The following is a 24,821-nucleotide window of genomic DNA, read 5'->3' as shown; positions in this document are numbered from 1 at the left end:
CGCTATTATCGAAAGAAGTAGTTTAAGTGACATCCCCTAATTTGGTCCCCCTCTACATTCCAAGATGGCGGACATATATTCTACTACGCATGTGCAATTAGTACATTGCCGAATATGAATTGGCCTTTATAAGCAGCCACTAAAAAAGAAGAAGAAGCAGAAGAATTTTTCTGTCATTAGCTGTCATTTTTTCCATCTTATTCCAATTGTACAGCAACTAAGGTGATTTTTTTAAATTACCTGTTTTAATTATTGTCAACTGGATACACTACTATTCGTTTTTTTGTTGTTGTAGTTTTCACAAGTATTTTTTTAGTGTTTTACTTGTTATTTTATTATTAGTCCTGCGTGTCACATATCGGCTCCAATTTGTAAAAAATTACTTTTCTTGGTTTATTATTTTATTATTGATAAACTTAAATCGTTCTTTATCTAGACATTTATTTTCCGATATGTGTGTGAATTATTTATCTGCAAAATTTATGTGTCGACATAAATCGATTTTATTACATTTATAATATGGGTGTTTTCAGCAATTACTGATAATGACAGTAACTCTGAGAAATAAAATCAGTGGTGTTCATTTTCATAAAATACACATTATGAACTGTGTGTTTGGATGTTTTAACTTTAAAATTACATACCACTGATTATTACTGTCAGTAATTGTAGAATATATCTAATATATAGCTTAAGCATCCCAGCATTGATCAGTGGTTTTACATAATATACAGAGTGTTCAAAAAGTATAGAACCTGTCAAATATATCGAAATATATAGTTTATTTGAAAAAGTTATAAGCTTTAAGGAACTGACTTCACAAAAATTTCAATAGAGACCTTATTTAACATTGATATTTTTCAAAAATCTATATACCTACATTTTGAAATATTCACCCGATTTGATACTTCTCGAACATCCTGTATATCTACTCTTATTAAATTTGATGCTTGACAATAACCTCTAGCTATTGATTTCAATTACTAATTTTAAAACATTCATTAGTATTTTATTTTTCTGATAGTCACCATGACGGATTCAAAATATTTCACTACCACCAAAAAAGGTGAAATATTTGAACTCAAATCTGAACTCAACAATGATAAGAAAGAAAAGAAAAAAGAAGCTGTTAAAAAGGTATGTGATTGTTGTTATCTATGTTTAACGTTTCAGGGATTGCTAAAATAACCTTTTTAATTGGATAATTTTTTTAGGGTAACATTTTTTTACTCTAATGTTAATAATAATTTTTTTCAGGGAATGGCTTATTGTATTGAAAAATTTGTCATTTTTTCAGGTAATTGCTTCAATGACTGTTGGAAAGGATGTCTCAGCCTTGTTTCCTGACGTTGTGAACTGTATGCAAACTGACAACTTGGAATTGAAGAAATTGGTCTACTTATATTTGATGAATTATGCCAAAAGTCAGCCAGACATGGCTATATTGGCAGTCAACACATTTGTAAAGGTAACGTGACTTAGAAGTCTTGCTTTTGTCATCATCCTTGTGTTAAAGCACACTCACCTTTTTAATATATATATATATATATATATATATATATATATAAAATATGTGCGATTTTAAAATTATGACGTGTAAATAAGTTGGACGATGTTGAGAGTCTCTGTCTGCATATTAGAGGCAAATTGTAAATTAAATTTCCATATTTATGTTTTATCAGAAATGTTTTTCAAAAATAAAAGAATATTTTTACAGTCTGTCTCTAAATTAATTTGCAGGCTGCGCTTTGCAAATCGTCAATTTGCACAGAGCCGTCTGCATTGTAGAATAGGATGGAATGCTTTGACGAGTTAGGTTTGAATTGCTTATTTTTAAAGGGCACGAGACTGGAATTTGGTTGAAAGCAATTAAAAAAAGAAAAAAAATTCGCTTCTTGTACAGAGAACAAAATCGTTATGAATTCATTATTTTCATTTGATTATCATCTTTTGTCATTGTCGCTTGTGATTGTCTGTGCACTAGTGTCATTTCACGTACTCCAAATTCCAGCACCTTATACTCTTCGTATTTTTCTGTCGGTATTAATTCGGTATCTTTTTTTTCAACGATAATGTTTGTTTTCATTTTGCTGTTTCAAGAAAAAAATTTATTTTCTTTGATATAAAGATATTAATTATTTAAAAGTATTATTTATAATATGATTTTTTTCTTTCAAAAAATTAGCATGAATTCTTTAAAATACTTGTCTATATATTTTTGTCACAAAGCACGATTATTGATTTTATTTTTTTAAAGAAAAAGTGCTTTTAATTCAAATAACTATTTTTTGTGTTTAATAATTTGTTGCAGTAAATACATTTTTTTGAAAGTACAGAAACTCTGAGCACGCGTTCCCAACTACTTTTTAGTAGGGTTAAAATTTTTTAAAAAATATTTAAATTGGATTATTTAAAAAAAATAATAATTTATATACTATTGCACCTTATCTTTATGCATTAATACAATCAAGATTGATTTTTCACTTTTGAATAAAAACGTGCTGCAATTGCTTTTAAGAATGATTGCACCCGCGGCTCATCGTATTTTTCCTATATTAATGTTAATCATAATTCAATAATTTTTTATTCATTTCTTCTTTTCATTGTTTTATAATTTAATAATATGAAACTTGATTGAGTTATTTGCATATAGTCGGATAACAAATTTTCAGGATGCTCTTATTTTATAATCAATGTTTGTATTTAATCTCTATACTGATAATTATGAAAAATTATGATTTGTTTTTTGAAAATAGTTCCAAAGCAATTAAAATGACTTTTAATTTTTAAAAAAGTAAAATTGTAACATTACTAAATTGCATTGGAATTTAATACAAATATTTTCTACACATATCTCCCCAACCTACACAAAATTATTAGCACCTTTTGCTGACTTAAAACTTCTTTTTAAATCTCAAAAATCATGTAATCTCTGTTCACCGAACACTTATCACGAAAATTTCATTTTATTTCTCTCGCACCGGAAAAATATGTCATACATTAAGATGCACAAAATCGATTCAAAATTTCAAGTCAAGTTTGAAATCCAAAAAAATGTAAACTTTCTGTAAATTATGCACAGTGTCTGTTGTGAGATTGATTCGAGTGAAAAAAAGTATTTTTCTAGTCAATGATTTTGCGTAAGTTGGCTCGTGCTCTTTGAAAAAAAATAACTAATTCAAAACACTTGTGTATGAAGTGATTTAATATTTTTAATATCTCTAATAATTGATAATAATGGTGACGGTGACCAATATTTGAAATTTTTCGTTCTGACACGCAAAAGGAGCTAACGACATCTCCGATGACAAAGGTACCATTCTATTTTTCTATTTTGTTAAAAAACCTCTTGATTAAATTAGATAGATTCTTATGACTAGACTTGAATCCCTGGCGTGACCAATTTTTGCGTAGGATTGCGAGGATCCAAATCCATTAATTCGAGCGTTAGCCGTTCGCACAATGGGATGTATACGTGTTGAAAAAATCACCGAATATCTTTGTGAACCGCTAAGAAAATGCCTGAAAGACGAAGATCCATATGTGCGCAAAACAGCTGCCGTTTGTGTCGCTAAACTTTATGATATTAAAGCATCACTTGTTGAGGATCAAGGATTTCTCGATCAGCTCAAGGATCTTCTCTCCGATAGCAATCCAATGGTATGTGAAAATAATAGAAAGTCGATAATTATTTAAATGAAAAGCAATTTTAATTGCAGGTTTTAATCATTTTTTTATCATATAGGTCGTAGCGAATGCAGTTGCTGCTCTGTCGGAAATTAATGAAGCAAGTCCCAGTGGTCAACCACTTGTGGAAATGAACGCACAAACAATAAATAAGCTATTGACAGCTTTAAATGAATGCACAGAATGGGGTCAGGTCTTTATACTTGATTCATTAGCAAATTATTCTCCAAAAGATGATCGTGAGGCACAAAGTATTTGCGAGAGAATTACACCACGTTTGGCACACGCAAACGCTGCAGTTGTGCTTTCTGCTGTCAAGGTTATAATAATTTCTTAGAAAAAAAAAAATTATTTTTTTATTGATTGTGAATGAAATATATATTTTTTTCCCCAATCCAGGTATTGATGAAACTGATGGAAATGTTACAATCTGAATCAGACTTTGTGGGAACACTTACAAAAAAATTGGCTCCACCACTTGTAACTCTTCTCAGTTCAGAGCCAGAAGTTCAATATGTCGCACTGAGGAACATCAATCTTATTGTTCAAAAGAGACCAGATATTTTGAAACACGAGATGAAAGTGTTTTTCGTTAAATATAATGATCCGATTTATGTGAAATTGGAAAAATTGGACATTATGATACGATTGGCATCGCAAGCAAACATTGCACAGGTTCTCTCTGAATTGAAAGAATATGCAACTGAGGTTGATGTTGATTTTGTGAGAAAAGCTGTCCGAGCAATTGGACGATGTGCAATTAAAGTTGAACCATCCGCTGAGAGATGTGTATCTACTTTATTAGATCTGATCCAAACCAAGGTAAAAATTAATTAAAATTTTATCATATTTATTGAATTTTATAATTTATTATTATTTATTTGTCACAGGTGAATTATGTAGTTCAGGAAGCGATTGTCGTGATTAAGGATATATTCAGAAAATATCCAAATAAATACGAGAGTATAATTTCAACACTTTGTGAAAATCTTGATACACTTGATGAGCCAGAGGCGAGGGCTTCGATGATTTGGATTATCGGTGAATACGCCGAAAGAATTGATAATGCTGATGAATTACTCGAAAGCTTTTTGGAAGGCTTTCATGATGAGAATACTCAAGTTCAATTACAATTACTTACGGCGATTGTTAAATTATTTTTGAAACGACCAACAGATACTCAAGAATTGGTACAACAAGTATTGAGTTTGGCGACACAAGATTCTGATAATCCAGATTTACGTGATCGTGGTTTTATTTATTGGAGATTATTGAGTACTGATCCTGCAGCGGCGAAAGAAGTTGTTCTCGCTGAAAAGCCACTTATATCGGAGGAAACAGATCTTCTTGAACCAACACTTTTGGATGAATTAATTTGTCATATATCGAGTTTGGCATCGGTTTATCATAAACCACCGACTGCTTTTGTTGAGGGACGAACTGCTGGTGCACGAAAATCACTTCCGGCAAGAAGTAATTCCAATGAGGACGCGGTGCAACGAACTTCTCATAGTCAGGCTCAAGTTATTCCATCACAGGATTCTTTGATTGGCGATTTACTCAGTATGGATATTAGTAAGTGTTTCGGAATTAGTAAACATTGTTATTATAAAAAAAAGAAATTCATAAAAATTTTAACGTTTAATTTTAAAGGTGGACCAACAGTAACATCAGCTGCACCATCATCACAAGGTGGATTAGGTTTAGATCTCCTGGGCGGTGGTTTGGATGTAATTTTAGGAGGGACGGAAAGTGCCGCGGCTCCTGTTGTTTCCCAAACGACAACCGGACTCTTGGGTGATATATTTGGCTATACACCGGCACCAACATCTTACGTGTCACCAAAAGTAAATTGGCTACCAGCCGAGAAGGGCAAAGGCTTTGATATCTGGGGAACATTTTCAAGAAAGTAAGAAAAAAAAATTATCACGAAATTTAATAATTCAAAATTCTAATGGTAATTTCAAACGGTAGAATTTTCATTAAACCGAATTTCATCATTCCCTGGATTTTATTTACAAGAATTTTCCAAAGATTAATTTCATCTTTTTTTTTTTTTAGGAATGGACAGATAAGCATGGATATGACATTTACAAATAAAGCAATGCAGCCTATGGGAGGTTTTGCTATACAATTGAATAAAAACAGTTTTGGCTTATCTCCAACATCGCCTCTTCAAGTTTCAAGTCCATTGGCACCAGGTGCAAGTATAGAAGTTAGTGTCACTTTATCAACTGCTGGTCCTATACAACGCATGGAGCCACTCAATAATCTTCAAGTTGCCATAAAAAATAATATCGATGTATTTTATTTTGCTTGTCTTGTTCCTATGAATGTTTATTTCACCGAAGATGGTCAACTTGATAAGAGAGTATTCCTGTCGACGTGGAAAGATATTCCCGCACAAAATGAGGTAATTTTACTATTTTTTTCTTATTAAATATTATTACATTAATAACGATTTTTTTTCTTCTTATAGATTCAAGATACTTTGACCGGTGTAATGCTGTCTGCGGATCAAGTTGTGCAAAAAATGCAACAAAGTAATGTTTTCACGATTGCGAAAAGAAACGTCGAAGGTCAAGATATGCTCTATCAATCACTCAAATTAACGAATAATGTTTGGGTTTTAAATGAGTTGAAAATTCAACCTGGAAATCCAGATGTCACAGTACGTAGATTTTTGTTATGAAAGAACTAATATAACATTTTGTTTTAATAATTATGTAAATTAATTTAATTCTTTTTTTTTTTTGCAGCTATCACTTAAAACACGATCTGTTGAAGTTGGTGCAGGCGTATTCCAGGCATATAATGCAATCTTACACTCTTAAATTACAAAAGCATTCCGCGAGTTGTCATTAATATTTTCAACTTGTATAAATTTAAGAAAAAAAATTTATGAAACATTATATAGTATTGGTGCTTGTACCAATATAGAATCTCTCTCTTTTCTTATTCAGAGATAAACAAACCACGAATAAAGGTGAGACTCATTTGTTGAAAAATTTTTACTAATTTTTAGAAGGTTCAAATATTCAATCATATACACGTAAAAAAATAAAGAATTAAACCGCGTTGGATTACTATTGATTATCAATTTTAAGACCTGTGGACAGTGAAAATGTGTACAAATGGAAATAATTTAATTATTACAGAAAAAATTGTATCCACACGATTTGTTGCTTTTTAGAAATAAAAATGTTTCTTTTTATTAAAAAACAAAAAAAATCAGACCAGCGTAAATGTTTTCCCTTTGAATTATGTACTTTAAAAAGTTTAATATCAGATGGAGGTAAAATAGCGGAAGAAAAGAAAACAAATACAGATTAAAAATCTTTACATTATGTAAAATTAAATTTACATATTAAAAAATAAATTTTAAATACAAGGATCGCTGAAAAAGGAAACTGGTACGTCTTGATAAATGCGATAACAAAAGTATTTTTACAATTTTTATTTACCGAATATATAGAGCGATGTTGAATATATCAAGTATTAACATTGAACCTTCTTCCTAAAAGAACATCCTTCTGTTAGGCGAGCTTTGCCACCGGTTGGTGTGCAAAGTATCGTGCGGCATCCGTCACATTCTACTGGTCGTTGTGCATGCGAAAAGATAGTTTTGATCGCATAACATCCAGGGCATTTGACATCCATAAAATAACTGTTCGGCTTTTGAACCAGCCTCTTCAATTTATGTTTCCTTTTTTCTTCAGCTGGAGAAGGATGTAATAAGTCTCGTGCCAAAGGCATTCTGTAAAATTAACAAAAAACATAAGACAAGTTAAAATTAAGTAAATTACATTAAAACATAAATAATAACTAATTTATTTCAAATCTAAACTATTTTCTTTTTAGTCCTTCTTTTTATTTTTCGCAAAAAAAAAAAACTTGTCAAGAATTTGACGTTTACATTTTCTTACAATTATTTTAATAAATCAATAATAATCACATTCTTCTAATAATTTATTTTTTTGCTTTGTTTTTTGACAAATTTCTATTGCAATTTATTACGACAAAGCAATAAAAAAAAATTTAGGTTATGTCAAACAATCAATTATTTGACAGACAATTTTGTCTACTTGAAAACATTTTCATCACGCAAATAAACACTTGAAACTAGTAAATAAAGCACATAATAATTCATAAAATAGAAAATAATACTTTTGAAGATAAATATAAATCCAAAAAAAATAATTAACAATATCCGTAAGCTCATTGATTTCACGGCATTGTACGACACTTTGCAAAACGTTGAAGTAAAGCACATTCATGTGAATTCTCAAATTTTTGTATATTTACGGAAAACACAAATAAAGCCGATTGATGTATTATAATTACTTACGTTTTTAGATCAGTAATTATCCTTTAAATTCGCAAAATATTTTCAAGCCACGTGTTTCTATCACGACGCGAAGGTCTGGAAAGGAGCGAGATTTTTTATAGTGACTTCCTAGTTTATTTTTGTACAGTTGCTTCACTGTCATTGTTGCCAATAGTGGAAAAATTATTTTCAAACGCGGGACATTTGACGTATTCCATAAAAAAGAACATAATAAAAGACATATTAATTTATTCATAACTTAAGAAAATAGACTAAATTAATTATTTAATAAATGTCTTTAAGATATAAATGGAAATTAAAATAATGTTTATTTATTTTTTGTAAGAATAAAGAAAAAACATTTAAATATCATGCACACATGCGCATTGGATGTATGAAGAAGTGGCAACGCTTCAATTTTAGGTTAAAAAAACATGGCAACCTCGCGCAATTGCTGCCGGTTTGACAGAAGCTCTAATCCGCTCGAATTCGCTTGATCATGAATTGTTTTGTCTTTTTTATTCGTCAGTTAAGCGAGTAATTTTTTCCCCTGAAAGTGTGAAAATATTCACAAGTGAAGCCGGTTTTTGCTCGTTTTTGCGAGCAACCCGAGAGGCAGAAATTTAACGGGCAGTGTGTGGTGCTGTGGAGAAAGGGATGTGGAGCGGGCGCATAAGAATTATTACTCGGATGGTGATTTGAAAACAGAAATGTTGAAGTTTGGCAGCAAGAGCGATGTTACAGTGGTGCATCGCGCTACTATTCGCCTTTTAGATGATGCTGAAATACTTCATTGTGATTTTCAGGTAAACATTCTATAATTTAATTTTTAACAAGTCATCTAACAAGTATATATCACACTGACAGGTAGCTTTATGACTAGCTGTCACTTGTTTCCTTTAATATATTTTTTTTAAATTATCCTTGTAAATATTACAAAATTTTTCATGATAACGTTCAATTTTTTACAATGTGGATAGAATGAAGAATTTGTAAATATCGTGAGATAAAATTTTCTGTCAAGAGAAAGAGAAGGACTCTTGAGTTTTCGAGTATTAGCCTGTTTACCTAACCTCTACATTTATGCTTCACTCATCTAGAAGGGTTGGGGGTGTTTTATGTGTATATATATAAAACATCTCTATCTACTGCTTCTAATATTTTTTTTACAATTCAAGGTAAACGTGTTGATTTATTTTTACAAGCTAATATGACAGCTGAGCACAGACTACTTAAAACTATAGTTCTTTCGATTTTTTTCTTTTAAAATATTATGACAATTGAGCTTTAACAGATAGACAGTATTTCAGTATTCTATATAGTAGATTATAATATTTAAGACTAATTAGTCAACTATTATTATAAACCGTGATTTGTTTACACAGAAGAAAAATTTTTGTCACTTTTTGACGTTTATGATTTTTTTTCTATGAAAATCATTTTATATTGAATCATAAATAAAAAAGGTAAAGTATATTACTACTGTGAACATCAGGGTCATTTACAATTTATGAGAATCGTTAGGTATTATTGACCTTATTAAGTATAAGGTTTATAATTTAAAAATAACTTTTTATTTTATCTATCATTTCTTTTTTTTATCGAGAAATGATACAAGGAAGTAATTAACATCAATGTTGGTAATATATTGTTAAATAAGTACATTTGCAATAAAATTGGCGCGTTATGTTTAATAAGTAGCATTAATAAAATATTCAATAATGTCATTATTTATTTAAATAAAAAATGATATGTAAGTTGATTAGTTGTTTGATAGTCTTTGCTCTATCATAGAAAATTGTGGAATAATTCTTTCTAATGAGATTAGTCTCTGAACAATAGGGTCGACAATCTTGAAACACATATCTTTTATGCGAAACTGTGTTAAAAGAAACAAAATAGCGAAATTTAAATCTTTAGGATAAAATTAAGTTTAAACTTATTTTAGAATAACTTTTAAAATTTTAATTCTATTTTTAAATGAATTGTTTAGACTCAAAGTTTAAAATTTATTTTTTTTATTTAAAAGAACAAATTATTAATGTTTTTATTACAAACTTTATTTTCTGTATTTTTGTTAAATATCCTTTACAGTGCTCTACTTTTGTCTAAAATTGAACAAGAAGTGAAAGATAGTAATTTTCAAACACTTACCTTTTATAAAAAACATAGAAATGCAATAAGAATAAATTAATAATTGTAGAATTGTAAGCTATAATTTAATCTTAGAAAATATTTCCTTTCAGTTATATGTATATATACTCTTTTATATAAATTTGTGTTTAATTTTTATTTAATAATTTGTTTATTCAGATTGAATATAGATGTAAGATTTTTTTAGCCTCAAGATAAAGGAAGACATATTCTTGAATATGTTTGTAAACAACTCAACATTTTGGAAACTGATTATTTTGGACTTCGATATGTGGATCATTGCAGACAAAGGGTAGGTTATTTTTAATAATTTATTTTAATTAACAAACTTTTTTGAGAGAAAGGAACAGAATTTAATTTTGATTTAATTTGATAATTATCTTCCTAGACGAATAGGGGTTTGTAGTCTGTAAATCATAAAATTAAAGAAGAAAATAGCGGAAAGAAAGTTATTTTTTTTAAATTAGTATGGAAAAGTCTGTAAATCATAGAACTGTGGTTACTAAATTGGGATGTTTAACTTTTACAAAATTCATACGAGCGTGCACTCAAACCACATGGAAAGTGGTTTTACTTTCGTTTTAATTTGAATAAAATCTCTGGTGTATTATCCCCTACAAACACGATATTGATTTTATGCACTTGGAAAAGTCATATGAAACAGCCTGTGAAATGAGTTCACTCTTCCAGAAATGCGTCACTTTGATGTTTACTTTCTAAGTACCTACATAACTTGATATAGTTTTTTTTTAATTAAATTTTAAAAAGACAATGAAAGCCCAAGATATTTAGCTTGACTTTAAATTAAGAAAGTTGAATAAACTATTTTTATCTCTATGCGTATGTAAAAACATAACCACACTAAAATCAATTACGGTTAAAACATTTAACATTAAATTTATGTTTTAAAAAAAAAATAATTCTTTTAATTTTCAATCAAAATTAATTAATATTTATTTTGTAAAGCTTACAACTCTCATATAAGTGAATTACGTAACTGACTTCTTTGAGACTCTTAATTATTTCTGGTCTTTTCTCCTCAATATATTCAGTTTTTTTTCTTACGTACTCATTTTGCAAGGAATTCATTTCCTGTTGCTTCTTTTGATTAATTGTATATTCCATAATTATAGATGATTACAACTCTACAAAATAATAATTTGATTATATTTAACTATATATTAATTTTTAATTCATCTTTTGTTGCAGCATTGGTTGGATTTAGCAAAAACGGTTGTAAAACAAATTAAAGGTAAGTTCAACCGCATTTCGTTAATATTATTGAAAAAATTATTAGTTATGCTCTTAATTTTTCTGTTAACTTAAATAAAAATTGATTATTTTCTTTTTATAGAAAGACGCATTTTCGATTATTTTAAGTTATAATTAATATAAACTTGCATCAGTTCGTGCTTTTAGAACATGTGATCACACTCGATGATCACATTCTTTAGTAATAGAAAAATAATAATAAATAATCGACTGAACTTCATTTTAAATCTATATGGAAATTAATAAAATGGTACATTTGATTATATAGAAAAAGTTTCCGATAAAATATAAAACGGATATGACAATCGTTAATTTTATTACTGTAATATTTCCGTATCATAAATCGAATATATTAAAGTTATATTCTCAATGAAAGTATATATCGCAGCTGTTATCAAGGTTTTAAGTCGAATAAGTCTAGCAATTCTTTTTCTTCCCTAATTACACGCGGGTCGAAGTTGTATGAAAGTTTCAGGGTGAAGAGCGACCCTATAATTTTTCCCCCTATCTCTGTTTCTGCACTTTACTATAGTAGTATAGTAGTAACTTTACTATAGTAGAAGCAAAAATATCTTGAAACAGAGTGAATTAGTTTATTTATATTACACAAAATCTTTATGTGGATGTAAAATATGTACAAACGAAAAGAAAATCCATTGCATACTAAACAGAATAATTAAATTTGAAAAATATTTTTAGATTCCATTTTTTTCAAGACTTTCCATAAACATTTCTTATCTATTTTTTTATAAGAATTTATTTATAATTTATAAAATTGAGTAAATTAAATTTTATTTTATAATCTCTCTGGAAAGATTTATCCTTATTTAAAGGACCTACTTAATATGACGTTTATTTAGTCATTTATTTAGTTTATTGAGTAAATATAATTCGGTATATTACCATTGGAGTATGTTACAGAAGAGAATTTTAAGAAATCTTTGCCAAATTGTCTATTTGTCCTCGACTTCATTTCACACTTAAGTATTATACTTAGTTGTTTTTTTTATTAGTCGAAAAAAAAAGAATTTAAACTATTTAATATATTTATTATTCTATTATATTAAAGAATTTTGTTTCTGCTATTTTTTATTATCAAATTAAAGTATTTCTTGTCATCTTAAAGTCGTGGGACATAATATATTTTTAAAGTATGAAGAGAATTTAGGAGAGGCACGCCTCAGAAAATGAAAAATTAAAAACCTCTGGAACTCTCAAGATGTTTTCAAGATTGATTTAAAGATAAACATGTTGATAAAATTTTAATTTTCTAAAAATTTACTAAAACTTGATTTAAATTTTTCTACTATTTTAATAATAAATAAATATTGAGATGTAAATTTTTTTTTATCACATTTTTTATTTTCTATTATTATTATTTTATGAAATTAGCATTTTAATGAATACATATTATAATTTCAAAAGGATTCAAAGAATTTTTTTATTTTGTTGCAGATATGGATCCAATTTTATTTAGTTTTCGCGTGAAATTTTATCCACCAGATCCACTACGATTGAAAGAGGAGATCACACGATATCAAATTTATCAGCAATTAAAAAGGGACCTTCTACATGGACGACTTTACTGTAGTCCTGGTGAAGCTTCTTTACTCGCTGCCTGCATTGTACAAAGTAAGTTCACTGATTGTAAATCTTTACTTGTGAATGCGACATGCAAATTTATGTACATAAATTCACAAAATCATTAACTAACTTACCAAAGTCCGTAACAGAAGGCACGAAATTAATGAATAGCCTTTTATACAGAACAATAAATCGAAAATGTAAAACGAGACTTGAAAATGCCTCGTCATGTTTAATAAAAAATCAAAATTGAATAATAAAAAAATAATTTCAATATTATTTCAGAATTACAAAAAAAGGTGAAAATTAAATCACAATGATAGTATATAAAAAGAGATTCAGTAAATAAAAGTCAGGAAATATTGTAAATTTATGAAAGATACTCTGTTTACATTGCTTCGATAATCTTTTTTTCTGTTTTTTGTGCTCATGAAAGTTCAGTGAATATATACCTTCATATATAGGTTGTCTTTTACGTGACCAAGAAGCAGATGAGATGTTGATATTCTATTCAAAGTTTAGTGTCTCGGTATCTAAATTCTAATTTGTAAACTAGTCTCTTAAAACTCTTTAAACTTTGAATTTCTAACAATCTCTTCAATTCGATTTTGAAATTTTGCAGTTTCCTTGGAATTTTTACCCTTTATTTCTATTTTTATATCAAACAAGGAATAAACGGAAACTAAAGCTAATAATTATAAAAAAAGAAGAAATATTAAAATTTTCGACGAATTTGTCAGGGACGCATTTTAAAATTTTAAGGTGGTTTCTTTATTGCTTTTCCCTTGATATTATTGATTTTTCTTTGACATTGATTCAGGCGAACTGGGGGACTATGATCCAGAGATTCATGAGAGTAACTATATATCGGAACATAAATTACTACTAAAGCAAACCGAGACAATCGAGGAAAAAGCCATGGATTTGCATCAAACGCAACTCAAAGGTTTCACGCCAGAGCAAGCGGAAACGCATTTTCTCAGGCTAGCTTCGCAATTGGACACGTATGCCGTAGATCCACATCCCGTTAAGGTAAATTAAAAAAAATTCATTTTATATGTATATTACATAAATGTATTACTTTCTCTTATAATGATAAAGAATCAAAGCATTTGAATCCAGAAAATTATTATTTTTTATTTAATTTGATTTGTCATTTTTTAAAAATTTCTAAATATTTTTAAATTATCTAAATTCTTAATATTATGTAAAAATTGTCTTTTTTATAAATAATAATTATACTTTATGTTTTTGATTTGTAATTTTCAATTTAATTTAATTTTTAAATTTGCTGGAAAGTTAAATTTACAACAAGTTATATGAAAAGTGAATAGACTATAACTCTAGCAATGCTCTTTATTTTAAAATAAATTCAATACTAGTCTTGTTCAACGTTGCTTTCATGAGTGGGTAAAAGTTTTTCCCGTTTTTTTGATTATGTCGTGAATCCAATCCCAGAGAGTGTGCACCTTGTCGATCGATCCGTTCTAGTCCCAGAGGGCATTCAATGTACGATCGTCAATTTTTGGAATACTTTTCCGTGGGATGAATTTATTTTTCATAACCACATCCAAAATACATTATATTTATTTGAAATTTTCCGATTTTTTTAAATTGAGTGGAAAAATTAAATTTTCTTTTTTTTTAGGATCACAAAGGTACACAATTATATCTTGGTATAAACCATAGTGGAATCCTAACATTTCAAGGATCGAGAAAAACTAATCACTTTCGCTGGTCCGAAGTGCAAAAGATCAACTATGAAGGAAAAATGTTTATCGTTCACTTAACTATTAATGAGGTAAGAAGACACATTTATTTTTTTTAGTTAGAAACATTATTATTATTATTATTATTATTGCGCCTAAAGCTCTAAAGCTTTATTATTAAAGCTCTCTAAGCTAGATTGTAGATTCTTTTATACTATAAATAAGCCTTTTAAGTAAATTCGAAATAGATTCGACAAATATTTTACAAGTCAGGAGTTATTGAAAATTTTATTTTCATTGAACAGAAAATTATTTGAAAAATATATTTTTAATAAATGAAACTTAAATTTATTTGGTTCTGGAAAAACTTGCAGTCAAAAGATTTTGTTTATTTCGGAAGACCTTTAAAAAACCGAAATCGTCATTTTCTCGGTAGTTTTTTTTCCAATAACGTTCCTTGGATCGATAGAATGACCTCGGCCCTCTATTCGAAAGTGGTTTATAGGATTACGAATTCCCAAGCCATCAGTTGTGTTCGTACGTCTCGCATCTTGTGCAACATGTAAAGCTTCGTACTTTTGCGAGGCGCCAACTCACACACGAGTGCATGTGCACCCAACTTTTAATCATCTAGGTGAACATATATCAATATACCGAATGAAAAACCGATGTCTTGATATTACATTCTTTCAACTTCCCTATATTATTGATTCATTCCGATAAATTTAATTTTTCCTCCTAATGAAAGAATTAAATTTTTCTTCTTTCGAAAAATTTTTTCAGTGACTGAAAATATTCTATTCAAATTTATTTAATACTTATTTAGTACTAATTTATAAATATCTTTCAAATTTTAATTACGAATCAATTTTAAATTGCAATTTAATTGCGAATTCAATTATACTGTAATCAGGAATTATTTGATCTGCGAATGAAATAATAATTATTATTATTAATTATATATAAAGTTAAATTTTTATTTTTTGATGATATACGCATTAAGTGATCATCGCAATTCGATCAAAGTCTAAAACCACTTTAAGTGGATTGATCGCGTGAAATTCCCTTTCTTTTGGAAATGTATTTCTGACATGAACATATTCGAGTTTGATGAATCTATTTTTCACGATTAAATGTGTATCACAATGTCGGAAATCTGGTTATAAAGTCACGGAACAGGAAAAAGGAGTTATGCATTATATTCGAGTAGTATTTGTATTAAAAGATAAATCCTCTAATTAATTGTAAATATTAAATTTAACAATTAATTAATTAAAATATTAAAACTTGAAATAAAAAAAAACAACTATCGAATAATAAAAACAGTTAATTTTATGAGCGGAGAATTTCAAACCAAATAAATTTTTGCGTTTTAATATTTTTTTAAATTATAAATTTTCTTGCTTCATTTTTTGTCTCTCTTGACTTGTTTTTTTCTGGCTTGAAAAATCTTTTATCATCGGATTTGAAATATATATATATACATATAGAGTATAGAAAATAGACTAAGTAATCTCATTACTTCTCGCTGCGCATTGCCCAGGACACGAGGACGAAGGTGAGTCGTTTCATTTTGTTGCAGTTGCACGTTGGAGCTTAGACAGTAATACAATACGGAATAGTTTTTTAATACGAGACCTCGACGTTACCTACTTTACTCTCTTTCTCTTTCTTTCTCTCAGTGTAAAAGTGATGAATTATTGTGGAAGCAAAAAAAACTTAATAGAAAGCATTTCCTTTTCTAGTGCCAAGTTGTCTTATCCATATGATCATACTTTTTTTTTTATTTATTTCAATCAATAATCAACTCTCATTTCATTTTTCTCAAGACTAATAAAATTTATGTCTTTACTATAAGTCTGTATACACAATGAAAAATAGTTGAACAAAAACTGTTGACGAAAGTTTCATTGCTGAAAAATTTGAATATTTCAAAAAGAAGATCAGTTATTTAACAGAATCGAATTGCCGAGCGACTTATTTCAGAATTTAAACGGGAAATTTTGAAATTTAAATTTAAAATTTTATTCATTTGATTAAAAAAAAATATATATATATGTATGTAGTCATTTGAGCTTGTAAAAACAAAAACGTTTTAGTGAATCTACTATATCGTTTGAAATGACGAAAGTTTTTCGTGGGGTTTATTGTTTCTAGAAACATTCTATTTTTATTTCTCCCATCAATATATCAATGATGCTATAAATTCTATTAAGAATTCAAATTTTTTCTTTGAAGTCTTTTTAATTAAATTTTCTCTTCTTTCTTACTTTTTTTAAATAATTTCTATAATATATTCATTTAATAATTTAATTGTAGTCAATTAAATCAATATAAAATTATTTGTTTAATAATTGGGTATATGTAATATTTCTGGATTATATAAATAATTCAATTTCGAATATAATTAATAAAATAAATTTCATTTATTTAAAATAGTAACTTTTGAACAGTGATTGTTGAGTTAATGTAGGTTTTTTTTAACTCGAACTTGACCTTTATCGGCACATTTTATATATGTATTCAGAATTTTTATCAGTATTTTATGCATGTCATTTCCTTATTTATGTTGTCTTTCTTTTGCTTCACGCAAAATTTATAAGTAAAGAAGAAAATTAAAAAAATATGAGACGAACTGTTTATTATTGAAAATCTAGACATAATCTTCACGTTCGTACATTAATTTTTCATTAAATACATATAACAGTTTGTTTTTTCAAAATTTCAAAAAAACGAGAACGTGAAGATAAATTGCTAACATTATTGATAGTAAATTGTATCCTTAGCTATTACTTAATTATATATAGATTAGATCAGTCTGGAAGTGTTCTATCCCGCATTTTCAGAAAAAACATACCGTCGGATTTAAGTGTCCAACGGGGTCAAATTGCCGACATGTTTGGAGATGCGCCATCGAGCAAATGCTATTTTTCACGTGAGTATTGAATTTTTAGTAAAATATTTATAGAAGCCGATTTGTAGATCAATGTTGAGTAATTAATTCAAAAAAAAAATATTATACAATATAATAATAATATATCATTATATTATATATAATTATATAATTATAATATACAATACAAAATATTATATTTAATAATTAATTATATAAAATAAAATTCATATTTGTTAACGATTAAGACTTATAAAAAAAATCTTTAGTATCATATCGATTTTTTTTTTTTAATAATTTGACTCAGATATTGAGCGAGAATTGGTTTTAGATTGAATCAATATGTACCATCTGTTGTAAGAAGCATATAAAACTTTCCACTGAATAACTTTTATAGTTAACTTAACACATGGGTGCAAATGATATAACCTATTCAGCATACACGTCTATTTACATAAAAATATTTTAATATCTATTATCATCATCTGATTCATATATGTAAAATTCTAATTTTCTTATAAAGTTTTAGATTTTAAAAAATAATGTTTGAAATATTAAAAATTTAATTATTCCATTATTGGTGTAATTAAATTATTTAAAAAAATAAATAAATAAATAAAAATCTAATTTTTATCCATAAGTAAATTTACTTTTTTTAACTTTGGGTTTTTTTTGTATTGTTATTTCACTTTATGATTTTGTATTTCTTTTTTTATTTCTACAGCTTACCAAGAGCTTCAGATGCACCGGTATTGAGTGGTGGTTCCATTTTTTCCTGGGGTACGAAATTTAAATACACTGGAAGAACGGAAAGAGAAGTATTGGAAGAAGCAGGACCACTTCGAAACGAAGAACCTCCTATTCAACGCTGCAATTCTACAGGTCTTAGAAGAAAAGCGAGTAGTGTACCTGCAACCCCAAGTACTCCGAGTCAAGATCTCGTTGAGATTCGTTAGTATTTTTCTTTCATTTCATGATTTTCCGATTTTTTATGATTATTTATGAGGAAAATTACATTCAGTGAAAAAAAGGCAATTACTAATTAATTCAATTTTATCTTGATTTTTAAATTCTTTCAAGAATTTGTAAATAATATTTTTTTTATTTGCATGTAATGAACATTTTTTCAGGATATTCTAGTTTACCAAGAAGTTGCCATAGCGCAGGTCTAGATGGTGCCGGGATGTCTGACATAGCTAGTGGAGTTCCTTTAAGTTCTCCTTACTGCCCTGACAATACCTTACCACTACTTGAAACCGTATCTGAAGATCAAGAAATACACACTAGAAGAAATAATGGTTAGTATCACAAGAATGAAGTTTTTTAATTAAAAGAAGAAGAAAAACATTTCCTTTTTAGTAATTCCTTCCGAACCAATTCTGCTTATAGTCGTTGATTTCAAAGCTTTTCCATTTTAATTACTTATTCTATATATTTACCAGCGATTAAGAGATTTTATAATAAAATAAGCCCTTTAAATGCACTGCATGTGACAAATTCGCGTTTTTATTACTTGAAATGACAAAAACTGCATGAAAATTATGTTAGAAAATTATTTCTCGTTCACATTTTTATATTTATTTTTTATACTTGATGTAAAAATTCTCATTTAAAAAAAACTTGGTGAAGAATTTTAAACAAGTTTTGAAAGATCTTTTTACTGCTTTTTTGATTTGGCTTTTTTAAATTTTTGATTTGGTTTTTCTTTTTTTCTGTTTTTTTAGCCGTAGACGAGAATGATTCGCATGCGAGTGACACCCACTCCACCACAACTTTCACAACCCAAACGAAAATAGTGAAATTTCCAAAGAGCACACTCAATCGACCACAACCTCTATATAGTCAAAAAATAGTAATAGGCTCAGACGAATTGACAGGAAATATTGAAAGTATCGTCAAACAGAAAATAGATTCACTTGATAAAAGTCCAAAAGTTGTCAGATCAACGGCATTAATAATTAAAACATCAAAAACACCATCAAATAGTAAAAGAAATGGCAATTTAATCAACAATGATAATGGAAACGCGATTACATGTCAGGAAAATAATTATTCACAGGATAATAATCAGGTAAGATTAAATAATGGAACAAGTACGACAGCGAATAAATCTAAAAATGATTTGAAAATCGTAAATAATTGTTTCTTAACAAAAACAAAAAACACTGTGCAGAATCTTAGTCCATCGAACTGGGGTCAAGAGATTCTTCGCAATGTTGGAAATGGAATTGATGCAATTAAAAGACATTACGATTTGTCAGGTAAGAATTGTTGTCGCTTCGTTTTAAGTTCTATTCTTCTTTTTTTGCGCACAGGAAATTGGAAAAGAGAGAAATATTATTTTGACATTTAAAAAAAATGTTTTTCTTTGTTTCAGTCTGCCAACACGAGGGTGATGCAAATGATTATTATTTTCGTGATTCATTTGATCATTCATCATCGGAAAATCAATTACTTGATTCAACTGGAAAATCACATAATCGTACAGTGACACCAGTGCCGAAAATGCAAAAATTGCAAAATTCTAAAATGAGTTCACAATCACGTCGTGCTGGTGTGAAAATAAAAGAAAAAAGTCTACGAGTGGTAAAACTATTGATACCTGCGTTTATGATAACAATAATCGTGATATTTATTGCGATTGTATTGATATTTGAAACGGACTCAAATTTCGTCAACAGCCTGCGCAAAACGCCGGAAATGGTGGCCTTACAAAATCAATTTTACGTACCTATTAAGGAATTTCTTAGGAGCAAGCTCGGCCTATTTTGATCACGTACTGAGCTATTAGAAATTAAATTGTTCTTATTAATCACGTGCTCCTCTATGACAGTGCCAATCTAAAAAAAATAAGGCACAGCAGTGCCACGAATCAGATTACGTAAATGCTTATAAAATATGTATAGCAATTCGATCATTTATTATTTTTCTTTTTTTTTATGTCTTTAACTCAAAGTATTTTATTTATTTTGCTAATGTCATTTACCTGAGATTAAATTTGACAAAAGTTTATTTAGAAATTAAAAAATGATTTCTTTTTGTTATTTTTATTTATTTATTTATTCTTATGACAAAAAAATATTTTTTGTGGATATGATTTAAGATGTTATTTAGTTGGTAATGTTTATTTGTTATTATTATATATAATCATGTTATTAAAAAATATATACATAATTTATTTAAATTTATTTTATTTTTAAAAATATTTCAATTTGAAAAAATTGAATTTATTATTTCAATTTAATTATAAAGAAATATAATCTTTTGTCAAACATATTGAAGGTGAATTACTGTAAATTAATAGACAAATTTTCCGATTTAATTTCCTTTTTTAAAAAAAAAAAAAAAACTATTTTTATCGATAAAAATAAATAAAATGTTCTTCCGGTGACCTTTCGTGAAAAATGACAAAGTTGGGATTTATTATAGTAATGTGAAAATGCTTCAAGCTCAAAAAAACAATTTATTATTTGTTTAAAAGTATTTTTTTTTTACCTCATTTGAATGTCAGTGATAGAGAATGGCCTATCGAAAATCTAATCTTTTTTTTTGAGATTAAAAAAGAATTTTCCTTAAATAAAAAAAAAATTTGCTTGAATTATCGAAAGGGTTTATAATTTACTTATTATATTAATACGAAGGAAGCACTGACGAAAAAAAACGATGTAAGATACAATTTATATGTTTTGCATATAATAAGAAATTTATTATTGGTAATAGGAAATAATTTAATGATCAACGAAAAAAAACAATTCGTTTAGGTAGATAGTTGTGTAACTAAGTAGTAAATAATAATCTACTGGAATAATCAATGTATAAGAGCGAAACGGTTTTTTTTTGTACAGAAAATCCGTGTGCACTTCTTAACAAAACAAAAGAAAAAAGGAAAGCTCAGATCATATTCAAAAAATTTTTTATTTTTCGAAACCAGTGATTTTTTTGTTTTTGCTTCCGCTTATGTCGAATATTCTTAATTTCGAAACAAGCTGAATATTGTTTTTTATCGTCTGGTGTAAATATTATTCATCTTTGCAACATGTGTTCCCAATCAATGTATTTTTTTTCTATTCTAGTCTTGAATAATATTGTACATATAATATTAGTGATTCGCTAAGTAATTGTGGATAGGCTTATTTATTTCAAAGTTGAATTACTGCTTTAGAGTTTATAAATATATATTATATATTTTAGAAATGCAAGATTGGTACTTAGTACCTCAAGATCTTCCATAGGAAGTACTTAAAAAATACTTGTATTATGTTCTTCTATTATTAATTTAATTTTATCGATTCTTTTTTAAAAATTTTTATTTCGGTGTACTCAATTTTATTATATAATTACACATAATTATTTTAAATATGCATTAAAATTCAATTTATAATTTAATAGATTATATTGATTATTAAAAATAAAATTATGATAAATTATTTACAGTAAATTAAAAATAGTTGATTGAATGGGTAAAATAGATTTCTATTCTTGTATAGCTTTATAATGCAGTTAAGTTTCAAACTTTGGTTCACGTGTTGCAAAAGTACCTACTAGAATAATTATTACATATATTTCTCCGGAATATCGTCGAATGAATCAATTAATCTAAGTAACACTTTTTTATTTTTTTAAAAAAGCTCTATTAGACATAATGATACTGGAATGATTATTAAATTATTTATTTATTAAAAACGGGAAAGTCTGATAATGCAGTTGGGACTTGGGACCAAGTGATGAAAATTCAACGAAAAGTAGAATTTCCTATAAAGAGACTGCATTTTTTTCGTTTCTTTTCTTTATTAACCCCTTCACAGTGTAGCAGAAATAAAGCTTCCGTGCCCCGTATGTGGGAAATTTTTTTTTTTAAACTTGATATTACCATACCTAAGAATACCCATTGACAAGTTTATCGTATTGTGTCTACTTTTTTTTTAGATGCTTCTATAGCGGTCATACACACTGGTGACACGATATTTTTATGCCTCTACAGAGGTCAATAACAGTGAAGGGGTTTTAAGGAAGAATTACAATTTTTAGAATTAATTTTATTTTACTATAATCATTCCAGTATTACTACAAATAATAAATGTTATCTTTTATCTTGTTCACATTGTTATTTAATGTATTGTTTTTGATTTCAAAAAATTAATTTTATAATTTTTAATACAACTTTTTTGTTGAAAAAAAAGTGTTTTGTTTTTAAATTATTATTTCAAAACAAATTTTCTTTAATTTATTTTACTTTTCTTAAAAAAGGCGTTTGGTACTTGAATTGATTTTAAAAATAAAATACATATTCAACGATATTCTATATTGTTATAATTTGAAAGAACGACACAGCCTACGCGATATATATACAAATAAACAAATGTCAATTGAAAAAAAATAATGTAATCTAGTTTTAGCATAAGTTCAAACGAAAACGAAAGCAAAAGTGCTATAAGACACAAGTGCGAACGCGTATCAGGTGAAAAGAAAACAAAAATTATTAAAAATTCATCGCAATGCAATATTTTTTAATAATTGGCTATTAAAATTTTGAAATATTATAACTTGAAAAAATTGATCCCTTATTTATTGTTTAAAAGAGATCAATTTAGAAGAGAAATAAAAAAATTCATTTTTTACTTTTTGGTACTTTTTGGCAATTAAGGTGTGAGCAGAAACAATTTTAGCTGCGACATATGGTAATTAAAATAATTTTACATAAACATACGTACCTATGCGATGACATTCTTCTTGCCAATTGTACGTAATTATCAATATGTAGTTAATTATTGTTAGAGTCTTTGAAATTCTCTTTTTTTATCATGTAAAAGAAATCTCCAATGAAAATTTTAAAAAGGACAAAAATATTTCTTATTTATTATTTTTTTAATTAACAGATAATTCTTTTTCCCTTCAGGTAAATTTTTAGCGATTTCTGATTCATTAAATTTTTGTAGTTTGTCTTTGATATATTATTGTACATTGAAAACGTAGTTAAAATGTGTCATATTTAAAAAAAAGTGATAATAAAAGTGAATGTTTTCTAAAAGCGATTTTTTCATAGCGGTCTCAATTATTTAACTAATTAAAATTCTTGGATTAGATTCAAAAGAAAATAGTTTCACTTAATGTTTATTCATTATGAAGGACAATATTGTAATAATTTAAATAATTTTTTCTATATTATACCTACTTTGAACTCTGAGAATTTTAATTAAATGTAAATTAATGTTTTCCTTTATGTATTTAGTATAAAGACTGAAATAAAGATCAGAAGATCGAATTAAATATTAACAAAATTGGAATGAAAATGCTTTTGGCTTCACATATCACTTAAGGATATGAAACAATTTTTTTTGTATATGATAAAAATTTTCGAGAATAGAAAAAGCTTCAATTTGTGTGTCTTAAAAAGATAAAATAAAATAAAGCATAATAAATAATGATTATAACAAATTATCTCAGTTTTGTACGTCGCTGAAGGTCCGAAATGGTTGAATTATGAAATTTTATATAACAAAAACACACCAAACCTGCTTAATCAAAATCTTTGTAATACTCTTCGACTTTTTTATGCTTGTTCTAGCGTAAAAATTTTAGTCATATAAATATAAATTTCAAATGTGGCTCATTTTTTGTCTTCTATAAGAAAAAAAAAATTATTTCTAGCTTCCTTTTTTGGTAATAAAATCTGATTTAATTAATTTTTATTTTTCATTAGTTTTTGATTTACAATTTTTAAAAAAATTTAATTAATTAGTGTTCCAATATCTTTAGTTTTTAACAACTAATTGTAATTGTTACTTCATAAAAAATTAAATTTTTTAAATTTTACAACAATTTCACTTGTTTATCTTGGAAGATTTTTTACCACAAATTTTTGCCTAGATCCAATTCTACGGAAACGTTAATAAAATACAATGTCCGCGATTTGCTCTTTCAAATTATATCGCTAGATGTAGGTCAAGAAATCCATTGCTTAACTTCGATGCTGTGCAAATAACTTGAGCGTTGGAAAAAAATGAGTCGAAATCAAAGAGGATTGAAAGAGACGTTCTTTATGAATGTAATATAATTAAAATTTCTTTAATTATTTGGAAATCGAATTAAAATTAATTATACAGATTAAATTAAAAAATGTATCGTTTTTTAGAACGTAATTTTCTAAAATAAAAAAACTTCTATTTGAATCCTTTTTTTTAATAGAATGAACGAT

At 27.4% G+C, this 24,821-nt stretch overlaps 3 protein-coding genes across 9 annotated transcripts; 2 read left to right on the top strand and 1 right to left on the bottom strand.

The window, feature by feature from the left end:
• The first annotated feature begins 103 nt into the window (after window positions 1–103).
• On the top strand, window positions 104–6,921 carry LOC127290996 (AP-1 complex subunit beta-1). 4 transcript variants are annotated; one of them, XM_051319864.1, is made up of 12 exons: window positions 104–222; window positions 1,025–1,137; window positions 1,298–1,468; window positions 3,287–3,313; window positions 3,415–3,660; window positions 3,746–4,006; window positions 4,087–4,509; window positions 4,578–5,262; window positions 5,341–5,596; window positions 5,749–6,100; window positions 6,167–6,358; window positions 6,447–6,921. In XM_051319864.1, exons 2-12 carry the CDS (start codon window positions 1,030–1,032, stop codon window positions 6,519–6,521), a joined length of 2,796 nt encoding a protein of 931 aa, XP_051175821.1. In that variant the 5' UTR covers window positions 104–222; window positions 1,025–1,029; the 3' UTR covers window positions 6,522–6,921. The 4 variants fall into 4 exon arrangements, with proteins under 4 accessions (XP_051175821.1, XP_051175824.1, XP_051175823.1 ...); XM_051319866.1 differs by having other exon boundaries at window positions 142–222; window positions 1,006–1,137; XM_051319865.1 differs by lacking the exon at window positions 104–222 and adding an exon at window positions 349–371.
• Window positions 6,922–7,129: 208 nt separating this feature from the next.
• LOC127291002 (40S ribosomal protein S27) lies at window positions 7,130–8,202 on the bottom strand. Its single transcript, XM_051319878.1, has 2 exons — window positions 8,036–8,202; window positions 7,130–7,444 (listed from the first exon to the last, which is right to left on the bottom strand). The coding sequence occupies exon 2, from the start codon at window positions 7,441–7,443 to the stop codon at window positions 7,186–7,188; it is 258 nt and encodes an 85-aa protein (XP_051175835.1). The 5' UTR covers window position 7,444; window positions 8,036–8,202; the 3' UTR covers window positions 7,130–7,185.
• A 255-nt stretch (window positions 8,203–8,457) lies between these two features.
• On the top strand, window positions 8,458–24,231 carry LOC127288886 (FERM domain-containing protein 5). 4 transcript variants are annotated; one of them, XM_051316594.1, is made up of 13 exons: window positions 8,459–8,820; window positions 10,356–10,460; window positions 11,378–11,420; window positions 12,896–13,072; window positions 13,845–14,056; window positions 14,673–14,825; window positions 16,277–16,291; window positions 17,580–17,668; window positions 18,351–18,577; window positions 18,757–18,924; window positions 19,351–19,697; window positions 19,800–19,887; window positions 20,004–24,231. In XM_051316594.1, the coding sequence occupies exons 1-13, from the start codon at window positions 8,725–8,727 to the stop codon at window positions 20,396–20,398; spliced, it is 2,115 nt and encodes a 704-aa protein (XP_051172551.1). In that variant the 5' UTR covers window positions 8,459–8,724; the 3' UTR covers window positions 20,399–24,231. The 4 variants fall into 4 exon arrangements, with proteins under 4 accessions (XP_051172542.1, XP_051172551.1, XP_051172561.1 ...); XM_051316585.1 differs by having other exon boundaries at window positions 8,458–8,820; window positions 19,351–19,887; XM_051316604.1 differs by lacking the exon at window positions 16,277–16,291.
• The last annotated feature ends 590 nt before the right edge of the window (window positions 24,232–24,821 follow it).

The sequence above is a fragment of the Leptopilina boulardi genome, unplaced genomic scaffold (genome assembly GCF_019393585.1).
Source record: "Leptopilina boulardi isolate dan_hultmark-lab unplaced genomic scaffold, ZJU_Lbou_2.1 LbouV2_123, whole genome shotgun sequence".
NCBI lineage: Eukaryota > Metazoa > Arthropoda > Insecta > Hymenoptera > Figitidae > Leptopilina > Leptopilina boulardi.
The sequence above is the reverse complement of the archived record's forward strand: the minus strand, read 5'-3'. Positions and strand labels throughout refer to the sequence as shown.

What these genes read in the sequence shown, in the direction of transcription:
- LOC127290996 (XM_051319864.1), top strand. Translation starts at nt 1,030, where the DNA reads ATGACGGATTCAAAATATTTCACTACCACCAAAAAAGGTGAAATATTT. An exon ending in CGACATCTCCGATGACAAAG is followed by an intron (nt 3,314 to 3,414) that starts GTACCATTCTAT and finishes ATTTTTGCGTAG; the next exon opens with GATTGCGAGGATCCAAATCC. An exon ending in ATATTCCCGCACAAAATGAG is followed by an intron (nt 6,101 to 6,166) that starts GTAATTTTACTA and finishes TTCTTCTTATAG; the next exon opens with ATTCAAGATACTTTGACCGG.
- LOC127288886 (XM_051316585.1), top strand. Translation starts at nt 8,725, where the DNA reads ATGTTGAAGTTTGGCAGCAAGAGCGATGTTACAGTGGTGCATCGCGCT. An exon ending in TACTTCATTGTGATTTTCAG is followed by an intron (nt 8,821 to 10,355) that starts GTAAACATTCTA and finishes AGATTTTTTTAG; the next exon opens with CCTCAAGATAAAGGAAGACA. An exon ending in TCAAGATCTCGTTGAGATTC is followed by an intron (nt 18,578 to 18,756) that starts GTTAGTATTTTT and finishes ACATTTTTTCAG; the next exon opens with GATATTCTAGTTTACCAAGA.
- LOC127291002 (XM_051319878.1), bottom strand. Translation starts at nt 7,443, where the DNA reads ATGCCTTTGGCACGAGACTTATTACATCCTTCTCCAGCTGAAGAAAAA.